Here is a 12,357-nt window from a genome sequence, read left to right on the forward strand (position 1 = left end):
AGGTGAGGGAAGGAAGGAATGAAGGAAGTAAAGAAGGAAAGAAAAGAAAGAGAAGGAAAAAGAAAGAAAGAAAGAAGAAAAGAAGGCAGGAAAGAACAGAGGTAAGGAAAGAGAGAAGGAAGGAAGGGTAAGAGAAAGAGACAAAGGGGAAGAGGGGAGAGAGGGAGGGGGGGAGAGAGGGAGGAAGGGAAGAAGGAAGGGAGGGAGGAACAGAGGGAGGGAGAAAGAAAAGAAGGAAGAAGGAAGAGAAAGGAAGGAAGGAGAGATGGAGGGAAAGAAAAAAGAGGAAAGCCCTAACTATATAATTTGCCAGTTTCCATGGTGTAAGTATTCCTACAAGAGCCAATTTTGAGCTACCACTGATAAAACAAACTTGCAAATTTCCTGAATATTTAATAATTTCACTCCCTTAAGTGATATGTGCCAGCAAAAGCACACTATTGTGTAGCAAATGTACTTACTTCCATCAGAGCACTTATTTATCCGCTTTCCTATCAGTCTTCTTTACTTGACTGTAAGCAATTAAAAATAGAGAATGCGTCTTATTCAGTTCTGTGTATCCACTACCTAGTGTAATACCTGTATTCAGAAATATTTAATTGAGAGATGGGATTAAGATGGCAGAATAGAAAGAATGGAGCTCAACTTCTCCCCTAAAAACAACAAAATTACAACCAAATGCTCAGCAATCTTCAACAAAATCAACTGGAAACTTTCAAAAAGATATCCTACTCCAGAAGACAAAGAAGAGGTCATATCAAGAGGTAGGAGGGGCAATATAAGCAACCCCATACTGCCTGGGGTTGGGAAGCCCCACAGACTGGAAAGTTAACTGTATCACAGAGACTCACCTACAGGAATGAGAGTTTTGAGCCCCACGTCAAGTCCCCACACCTGGGGATCTGGCATTGGGAGAAAGAATCCCTGGGAGTATCTGGCGTTGAAGGACAGTGGGGCTTGTGCACAGGAACTCCACAGGACTGGGGGAAACAGAGACCCCATTCTTAAAAGGCACACACAGACTTTCACATGCACTGGCTCCCAGGGCAAAGCAAAGTCTCCATAGGAATCTGGGTTGGACCTGACTGCAGTTCTTGGAGGACCTCCTGGGAAAACAGGGGTAAATGTGACTTGTCAGGGAAGGGCACTGGAAACAAAGCTCTTGGAAATATTCATCAGCATGCCTTTCTCTGGAGGTGGCCATTTTGGGAAAATCTGACCTCACCCGTCAGCACTGAGAAGCCCCAGGGCAAACAACAATCCAAGTGGGATCACAGCACCACCCATCAGTACACAGGCTGCCTAAAGACCCCCCAGGCACACAGCTGCCTCAAATCTACCCCAGAGATAAAGCCCCACCCACCAGAGGGATAGGAATCAGCTCCACCTACCAGTGGGTAGGCACCGGTCCCTCCCATCAGGAAGCCTACAGAAAGCCCCCATACCAACTTCAGCCACAAGGGGAGCAGAAGCCAGAAGAAAGAGACACTACAACTCTATTATCTGTAAAAAGGTCACGACACCAAAAACCTATAAAAATGAGAAGACAGAGAACTCTAACTCAGTGAGGGAGAAAGAAAAAACCCAGAAAAACAGCTAAGTGATATGGAGATTCTCAGCCTCCAGGAAAAAGACTTTATAGACTCTTGATGCTGAAGATGATGCATGACACTGGAAATAAACTGGAGGCAAAGATGGATAACTTACAGGAAACACTAAGCAAAGAAGCCCAAGATATAAAACTTAAGCAAGAAGAGATGCAAAATACAATAACCGAAATAAAAAATTCACTAGAAGCAACCAACAGCAGAATACAGGAGGAAAAGAATGACTAAGCGAGCTGCAAGACAGATTAATGGAAATGACAGATGCGCAACAGAAAAGAGAAAAAAGACTGAAAACAAATGAAGAGAGTCTCAGAGAACCCTGAGTCAATGTCAAACACACCAACATCTGTGTTATAAGGGTGCCAGAAAGACAAGAGAGAGAGAAGGGGACAGAAAAAATATTCAAAGAGATAATAGCTGAAAACTTCCCTAACATGGGAAAGGAACCACTCACTCAAATCCAGGAAGCACAACGAGTACCATATAAAATAAACCCAAGGAGGACCACCCCAAGACACATATTAATCAAACTGACCAAAATCAAAGACAAAGAGAAAATCTTGAAAGCAGCTAGGGAAAAGAAACAAATAACATATAAGGGAACCCTGATAAGGTTCTCGGCAGATTTTTCAGCTGAAAATCTGTGGGCCACAAGGGAGTGGCATGAAATACTTAACATGATGAATGGAAAAATCCTCCAACCAAGATTACTCTACCCAGCAAGGATCTCATTCAGATTTGAAGGAGAAATCAAAACCTTCACAGATAAGCAAAAGTTGAGACAATTCAGCAATACTAAACCAGCTTTACAACAAATACTAAAGGAACTTCTCTAGGCAGAAAAGAAAAGGCCGCAACCAGAAACAAAAATACCACAAATGACAAGGCTCACCAGTAAAGGTATATATACAGTAAAGATATGAAATCATCTACACACAATTATGCCACCAAAATCAGAAATCATGAGAAGAGGAGGGTACAAATGCACTGGACACTGGAGATGTACCTGCAATTAAGAGACCACAACTTAAAGAAATCTCCTATATATACAGACTCTTATATCAAAACTTCAGAATAACTGCAAACCAAAAAACTACAACTGATACACAAACAAATAAGAAAAATCAACTCAAATACAACACTAAAGACAGTCATCAAACCACAAGAGGAGAGAACAAGAGAAGAAGAGAAGAAAAAAGAGCAACAAAAATAAATCCAAAGCAATTCACAAAATAGCAAGAAGAACAATAATTAATTACCTTAAATGTGAATAGACTAAATATCCCAACCAAAAGAGACAGACTGGCTGAATGGATACAAGAACAAGACCCATATACATGCTGTCTTCAAGAGACCCCCTTCACTTCTAGAAACACATACAAATTGAAAATGAGGAGTTCCCGTCGTGGCGCAGTGGTTAACGAATCCGACTAGGAACCATGAGGTTGCGGGTTTGGTCCCTGCCCTTGCTCAGTGGGTTAACGATCCGGCGTTGCTGTGAGCTGTGGTGTAGGTTGCAGACACGGCTCGGATCCTGCGTTGCTGTGGCTCTGGTGTAGGCCGGTGGCTACAGCTCCGATTCGACCCCTAGCCTGGGAACCTCCATATGCCGTGGGAGCGGCCCAAAGAAATAACAAAAAGACAAAAAAAGAAAAAAGAAAAAAAGGAAAAAAAAAAAAAAATGAGAGATGGAAGAAAATATTCCATGCAAATGGGAATCAAAAGAAAACTGGAGTAACAATGCTCATATCAGACAAAATAGACTTTAAAATGAAGAATATTTTAAGGGATAAGGAAGGTCACTACATAATGACCAAAGGATCAATCCAAGAAGATATAACAATTTTAAATGTCTACACACCCAACCTAGGTTCACCACAATATATAAGGCAACTGCTAACAACCTTAAAAGGACCAATCAACAATAATGCAATCATAGTGGGGGACTTGAACACCCCACTTACAGCAATCAACCAGACAGAAAATCAATAAGGAAACACAGGCCCTGAATGACGCATTAGACCAGATGGACTTAACAGATATTTATAGGACATTCCATCCAAAAGCAACAGAATACACATTCTTCTCAAGTTCACATGGAACATTCTCTAAGATTCATCACATCCTGGGCTACAAATCAAGGCTTGGTAACTTTGAGAAAATTGAAATCATATCAAGCATCTTTTCTGACCAGAAAGCTATATGACTGGAAATCAACAACAAGAAAAAAAAACCTGCAAAAAACACAAACATGTGGAGACTAAACAACATGCTACTAAACAACCAATGGACACTGAAGAAATCAACGAGGAAATTAAAAAATACCTAGAAGCAAATGGCAACAAAGATATGACACCCCAAAACCTATGTGATGCGGCAAAAGCCGTTCTAAGAGGAATGTTTATAGCAATACAAGCTCACCTCAGCAAACAAGAAAAAGCTCACATAAACAACCTAACTTTACATCTAAAGCAGCTAGAGAGAGCAGAACAGACAATACCTAAAGTTAATAGAAGGAAAGGAATCATAAAGACCAGAGCAGAAATCAATGAAATAGAAATGAAGAAAACCATAGAGATGGTCAATGAAATGAAAAGCTGGTTCTTTGAAAACATCAACAAAATTGATAATCCCTTAGCCAAACTTACCAAGAAAAAAAGAGCAAGGACTCAAATCAATAAAATTAGAAATGAAAAAGGAGAAGTAACAACAGACATCACAGAAATACAAAGGATTATAAGAGACTACTATATGCAACTATACGCCAATAAAACGGAAAACCTAGAAGAAATAGACAATCTTAGAAAAGCACAATCTTCCAAGACTAAACCAAGATGAAACAGATAAGATGAAAAGACCAATCACAAGTACTGAAATTGAAACTATGATTTAAAAACTTCCAACAAACAAACGTCCAGGACCAGATGGCTTCACAGGTGAATTCTATCAAACATTTAGAGAAGAGATAACACCTATCCTTCGGAAACTATTCCAAAAAATCACAGAGGAAGGGACACTTCCAAATTCATTCTGTGAGGCCACCATCACCCTGATACCAAAAGCAGACAAAGATAACACAAAAAAAGAAAATTATAGGCCAATTTCACTGATGAACATAGATGCAAACATCCTCAACAAAATACTTGCAAACCACATCCAACAATACATTAAAAGGATTGTACGTCATGGTCAAGTGAGATTTATCCCAGGGATGCAAGGATTCTTCAATATCCACAAATCAAGCAGTCTGATACGCCACATTAACAAACTGAAGAATAAAAACCATATGATCCTCTCGATAGATGCAGAAAAAGCCTTCAACAAAATCCAACACCCATTTCCGATTAAAAAAAAAAAAAAACCCTTCAGAAAGTGGGCATAGAGGGAACCTACCTCAACATAATAAAGGCCATATGTGATAAACCCACAGCTAACACCATTCTCAATGGTGAAAAGCTGAAGGAATCCCCGCTGAGATCAGGAACAAGACAAGGATGTCCGCTCTCGCCACTACTCTTCAACAGAGTTTTGGAAGTCCTAGCCACGGCAATCAGACAAACAAAAGAAATCAAAGGAATCCAAATTGGAAAGGAAGAAGTAAAACTATCACTGTTTGCAGATGACATGATACTATACCTAGAGAATCCTAAAGACTCTACCAGAAAACTGTTAGAGCTCATCCATGAATTTGGCAAAGTCGCAGGATACAAAATTAATACACAGAAATCGACGGCATTTCTATGCACTAACAATCAAAGAGCAGAAAAAGAAATTAGGGAAACAATCCCATTTACACCATCACATCCAAAAGAATGAAATACCTAGGAGTAAACCTACCTAAAGAGACAAAAGACCTGTACTCTGAAAACTATAAGACACTGATGAAAGAAATCAAAGATGACACAAACAGATGGAAAGACATACTATGCTCTTGGATTCGAAGAGTCAGTATTATCACAATGACTCTACTACCCAAAGCAATCTACAGATTCAATGCAATCCCTATCAAATTACCAAGGGCATTCTTCACAGAACTCCAACAAAATATGTTAAAGTTTGTTTGGAAGCACAAAGGACCCAGAATAGCCAAAGACATCCTGAAAAAGAAAAATGGAGCTGGAGGAGTCAGGCTTCCGGACTTCAGGCTATACTACAAAACAATAGTCATCAAAACTGCATGGTACTGGCACAAAGACAGAAATATAGATCAGTGGCTCAGGATAGAAAGCCCAGAATTCAACCCATGCACCTACAGCCAACTCATCTATGACAAAGGAGGCAAGGACATACAATGGAGAAAAGACAGCCTGTTCAATAAGTAGTGCTGGGAAAACTGGACAGCCACATGGAAAAGAATGAAATTTGAACACTCCCTAACACCATACACAAAAATAAACTCCAAATGGATTAAAGACCTAGATGTAAGACCAGACACCGTAAAACTCTTAGGGGAAAACATAGACCAAACACGCTCTGACATAAATGACAGCAACCTTCTCAGACCCACCTCTTAGAGTATTGACAATAAAAACAAAAATAAACAAATGGTACCTAAACAAACTTAAAAGTTTCTGCACAGCAAAGGAAACCCTAAACAAAATGAAAAGACAACCCACAGAATGGGAGAAAAATTTTGCAAGTGAATCAACTGACGAGGGATTAATCTCCAAAATTTAAATTCCTCCTACTGCTCATATATGAATTATCTCATTTAATTTTTTAACCATTCCATCAAATTAGTGTCATCTTATTTATAATGAGAGAATTGATTTTTAGAAACTTGTCCAAAGTCATATGTTTAGTTGGTAAGCCAGGGTTTCAAAAAGAGCCTGTGGTCACCCAACCACAGAACTTGACACATAATAAAGGCTCAATAAGTGGAAGCTATTATAATTATTGTTCAACTGTTAATCTAAATTATGATGAGAGAAGGAAATCATCTGGAGCCATTTTCCCTTTGATAAAAAGTAAAAGGAGAGAGACATATACTCAAAATAGAAGGGTTGTTGGAGAAAGAGAAATACTCTGGGAAAAAGAGGTAAAACATGTAGAATTTTCTAATGCTAAAAGAAAAAAAGACATATTTTATGATCAACTTTTCCATGGCCAGAGAGGAGGGAAGAGTCAGAACACAAACAGAGGTGCATTCAATAGCCTAGCTCATGGACTGAAATAAAGGTATCAAGAGGAATTTTTACTAGCTCAAGATTTTGGAGATATGGATATATACATATCTATTTATCTGGAAAATATACACATGTTCAGACTGTCTTGGAAGTGGTTAGAATTATCTGAAAAAAAAATTTAAATCTAAGAGAAAGATGATTTGGATTAAATTAAGCAGTGACTGATAAGAGTTAAATTTGAAAAAATTACCATTTTATTCCCAGGTGTTTTTAATTCTAAAAATCTGTTTCTAATTACATATTTATAAACATAGCTGTTAAGAATTTTAGTTTCAGGAGTTCCCTGGTGGCTTAGAAGTTAAGGATTCAATTCTGTCACAGCTATGGCTCATGGTTCTATCCCTGGCCCAGAAATTTCTGCACACTGTGGGCATAGCCAAAAAAAGAAAAAAAAATGTAGCTTAAAAAAAAGAATTTCAGTTTCATTTCATGTTTGCCTGTTTAAGGGTTTTTTGAATAATGATCTGAATGGTATCTCTAAGAAATTTGGGAGTTTTTGTTGTGAGTCAGTGGGTTAAGGACCCGATGTAGTCTCTCCAAGAATGCAGGTTCAATCCCTGGCCTTGTTCAGTGGGTTAATGATCCGTGTTGATGCAGGCTGCAGCATAGGTCACAGACGCAGCTCAGATCCAGTGTTTCCATGGCTGTGGTGTAGGCCTGCACCTGGAGCTCCAATTCGACCCCTATTCTGGGAACTTCCATATGCCACAAGCGCAGCCATTAAAAAAAAGAAAGAAAGAAATCTGGCTACCTGGATCACAAAGTTATTTATGAGGTAGTGCAATCCATCTGGTAATGGCAGAAGTAAATCAACTTTTTGAGTAATGACTTTCAATCATTTTATATAAAAGCAAACATACCAGGCATACAGAAAGGTATGTTGAATGATGAAAGACTGGAGCATGAAGAAGAAGGGCCTAAAGAGTATGTTCCAGAGCAGGTAAGTGTTCATTAGCAGAGAAAGAAGGAAGGACAAAAAGAGAAAAGCAGGAGATTCCAAAAAGGTAGCCACACACTGAAATCCTGAGATGAAAGGGGGTACCTAAGTAGCTTGGTTGGGATGCATATTTTGTGCAAATAAGGCATTACATGTTGAGAAAGATGTAGTCAAACACTTACCTCAATCCATTGTAGAACAACCTCTTGTAGTCAACATTTACCCTACTGATATTTTCTTTTGCAAGGTGTTCAAGTGAGAACAACTGGCTCACTTGCTGAAAGCCAGGAGCTCTTTTCTTGACATACTGCCTATCAGTATCTGGCAACCAAAAAATCTGGGAGGAGAAACAGGAAGTCTTTCAGCAGATCATCATCTATCTAGGTACAAACAGCCCCAAGTAGAATTGAGTAGAGCCCAATTCCAGCTTGCCTAACAGTCCATAGCAAGCAGAGACTCTAGCCCTTGGTGAGTCAATCTGGCCTAACATTGCCTAATCAACTCTTCCAACGGGGCTTCCATTGGGGTTTTTCTGGATCTAGGTTTTCCCAGTTAACCTCATGAGACCAAGAGTTCATTGCGTGCTTACACTAGCCAAAGCGGATGAAGAGCTGGTAGGTGGGGATGAAAGACTGGAATCATAAACGAATGATGATGCTAAAAATGATTCTTGAGAGGGGTCATTTCTTGCCAACAGGGAATTCTATTATGACTCATCTGTGAAAATAGTTCTATTTGGAAAAGACTCATTTGTTTTACTCATAGCATTCTTCCATGTTCTGAGAATTTAAAACATTTGGAATGATTGACTGCCCAAATGCAGAGAGTAGCTTCTGAAAGACATGATGAACAAATCTCTTAAGTAGGAACTAGTTGTCCTTTCTATATAATTAACAAATGCTGATCTTCAAAGCCTTGGTATTCTATACCCAGGCCCTTTTTAACAGCTCTATTTTGGTGATGGCACAGGTCACACTATACAGTCATGATACAATTCCCTTTTAACAGCATATTGACATTTCATTTGGTAGAGAATAGCGAACAGCTTCAATGTTTTTCCCCCACTTATATAAATTTCATTGGGTCAATTCTTAGGTTGCCACAAGTAGATGTATAAAGCAATCATCTCCATTTTTATAGGGAGCAAAATTATTTAAGGATCCGAGGAAGACCTACAAGGTAGATCAGTTTCAACTTCTATGCTCCTAGGACATGCTACTGACCTCCCAACCTCTACCATAAATACTCAGAGGACACATACCAGATGTTGCTCAATTCTAGAGTCAAGGATCACTCTTACTATGTGGCGTACGTATGAGCTTCTGTGAAAATGTTTTGGTGCAGGGCCATTAAGATCAAATATCACAAATTTTTTCTCCTTCTGTGCAAGTTGCAATAAATCAGTTAGTTTTGGAATCTTCTGATTTCCTGCTTTTTCTCTGTCAGCCTCTGATAGGGGTTTCATACGGTAAAATGGTTTGAACTAAAAATAAATACATCAGAGAAAATATTGTCTCCTATCAAAACCATTTTCAAATAAATTCTCCTGCTCTTTAGTCCCACACACCCAACCCTAACTCCATGTTGGTCATTACCATTCAACCCACCCATCTTTCTCAAATGCTGATCCTGAGATAAGAGTTGCCAAGGAGAGAAATTATATCTTCGTAGGTCATTATGGAATGTGGAAGGATTTATTCTATTATCATACAACCTATTATATATGTACTGAAGGTCCTTCATGTTCTTGTCTTGAGCTTCCTTTTCAGCCTTTTTTCTATAACTCAAAGTAATTCAATCCCTTTTCAGTCTCACTGGCTTCCCACATTTTCTACCAGTTCAAATGTTACCTCCTTCATGAAGCTTTCCTTAAATATTCCTGAATTAAAGATAGTTCCATGGTATTAAACCCCAATGACCCACTTTTATGCCTTTGTAATTATATGTTTCATTCTGCCTTCTGCAGTTATTTTTACATATCTTAAACCATATTCAAATTCTGGCTTCATGTATCTTGCTATGCAACATTGGTAAAACCATTTAAAATTTCAGAGCCTTCACTACCCTAATAAAATGGGGAATGGGAAAAGTAATCTATGTATTTCTCAGGATTATTATTATTAATTATTATTTGCTTTTTAGGGCCATACTTGTGACATATGGAGGTTCCCAGGGTAGGGGTTGAATCAGAGCTGCAACTGCTGGCCTACATCACAGCCACAGCAATGCCAGATCCAAGCCGTGTCTGCAACCTGCACCATAGCTCACAGCAATGCCAGATCTTTGACCCTGAGTGAGGCCAGCGTTCAAACCCAAATCCTTATGGATCCTAGTCGGGTTCATTAACCACTGAGCCACAAAGGGAACTCCCTCAGGATTATTTTGAAGGTCAAATATGATAAAATATTCCCGAGGTCTAGGAGCATATCTGGTACATGGAGAAGTGCACAATTTACAAATGTTCCCTGTCTCTGCTGCTTCGAAGGAATATAACTGTCTTTGTCAGAAACTGTCATTTCTTCACAATACACAGCATTCCTTCCATCTTATGCCTCAGTCTACACAAATGTTGGCCATGCTAAATTTAATAGACGGCTACTTTTAGATCATTGGTGGGTGAAGTCAGTGATAGAAGACTATTTATCAAGAGAAGGAAGCATAGCTACCTCACAGTTTCTCAAGACTCAGATCATTTCCCTTTTCCCTACACAACTTCACTTTCATTCTCCTTCTAATCCTGTCTGTGGTCTTCTCCTTTCTTTAACCTCCTAAGCAAAGTGCCCCTTCTTACCTTTTTCGTAAGAAAACCAATCACACTGCCCAGTGTTCCCATTCGATACCAGAAAACAGATCCTAAGTGTGGAAGTGGACCATTGTCTACCTCTGAGTCAAGGTCTATAACTAAGGGTTTTCTTAATCCTTAAGAAAATAGAAATGTGCTTTAGAATACAAGATTTTGTTAGAGTCTACCCGATCTAGACCAAATGATCCAGTTAATTGTTAGACCTTATGTCAGGGAAATTGTAAAAAACAAACAAACAAACAAACAAAAAACCAGGATAGAAAAGACCAAGCCTGGATTTAAATAACTCAGCCATGCATAATTTTTTAAATGTCCCTGAATGGGCAAAAAGAATAGGAAATGCAAGGACATTTATCTATGAAGCCTTTCCCTTAATGATTAAGTAAATGAAAATTCAAAATGGCAAAACTATAAATATTAATCAATAGGAGAATTTAAAACTAGATTTCAGTAATTTCTAAATAGTGTTATGGCCTTGATCTACTATCTGAAGTAAACTGAGCCTCTATTTTGTATACAAAATTGGAGGACTTAGAAAAATAAACTGGGAAGGGACGATACCAGTTTAGACCATCTCCAATAGAAGATTGAAATTTTCAAAACAGTACTAAAAGGTCCTCGGTTCTCTATGCCTGTGCCTTGAGAAATTACAAGAAGTGTCCTTGGGTGATCCAATGTATCACATTGGTTTAGAAGCAGGAAAACTATCCAAAATCTCCCAGTGATGCCACTTACAGGGAAACAACACCACTCAACAGACAGTTATGAGAACTATCTGAAAACACAGATGAATGATGATACAGTTTTCTTGTTGATACAAGTGCCACTACCTTTACTATTAGTCTCACTATCAGAGAAAATCAGGTTGCCAGAGTACTAAAACCAAGAAGTGGGAATTGGTAACAAACCTAAGCCCTTTTCCATGTCCTCACCTGTAACTGTCAGAAGACCATTCCTTTCTTCTCTACAGCACTTTCTTATAAATGTTATTGTTAGGAAGCTATGTTGTAAGAAGAAACACAAGAATAAACGTACCACAGACAAATTATCATCAGGAGTCACAAAAAATTCTACTGCATTATCAAATTATGGCTATGGATGTCAGCAAACTGACTTTTAAAAACTACCAAATAGCTGTCCATGGTACCAGAACCTCTGAGGGGGAAAGAGGCGGAATAACTGGAGTCAAACCCATAAAGTTCAGACTGACTCTGTTGACACTGTTGCCTAAAATCCTCTTAATGGTGAAGTTAGAGAAGATCTAAGACAACTATAACAGATAATACAAGGGTTAATTATCCCTTTTTAAAACATGCAAAAACAGTTTTACATGTTTTTTAAAAACCCCAAAACTGAGACGGTGGTCCTCCACCAATATTTGTGAGCTATTAACCAAGAGTTTCACCTCATTTTCTGGCACTGCCTAACCCACATTTGTTCTCTTTGGTCTTATCTTTACTTTCTTTCATGTCCTATCTGATGAAGGCAGTCAATACTGACCATCTTCATCAGAGGAAAATCAACAACTTACCTAGAAAGTCATGTTTCAGGCATTTACTGAAGTCCCATCCTATTTTTTTTAAACCAAGACCTTAAGGATATGTATCAACTCATCTTGAAATTCTAAGACTGGCTCTATAATTTTATTCACATAGCTTCTAGGGAGAAATCTTAACTCTACACAGTAACAGTTCCCAAGAACACAATCAGTGTTCAGCGAACTTATTCTGTGAAAGGCCATACACTTTTTTTACTTTCTTAGATAGATAGTCTCTGTCACAATTACACAACTCTGCTATTATAATAAAAAAAAAAAAACAGCCA

At 38.6% G+C, this 12,357-nt stretch overlaps 1 protein-coding gene across 1 annotated transcript in view; it reads right to left on the bottom strand.

Annotated features, from left to right (window-relative positions):
* The window catches only part of LOC125112075 (glycerophosphodiester phosphodiesterase domain-containing protein 4-like), a 94,541-nt gene that overhangs the window by 12,680 nt on the left and 69,504 nt on the right, over window positions 1-12,357 (bottom strand). The window contains exons 10-11 of the mRNA XM_047754333.1: window positions 8,992-9,213; window positions 7,913-8,067 (exon numbers count right to left, since the gene is read on the bottom strand). Coding sequence (XP_047610289.1) covers window positions 7,913-8,067; window positions 8,992-9,213 — 377 coding nt within the window. The remainder of the gene's footprint in view (window positions 1-7,912; window positions 8,068-8,991; window positions 9,214-12,357) is intronic.

This window comes from Phacochoerus africanus, chromosome 11, assembly GCF_016906955.1.
Source record: "Phacochoerus africanus isolate WHEZ1 chromosome 11, ROS_Pafr_v1, whole genome shotgun sequence".
In the NCBI taxonomy this organism is placed as follows: Eukaryota; Metazoa; Chordata; class Mammalia; order Artiodactyla; family Suidae; genus Phacochoerus; species Phacochoerus africanus.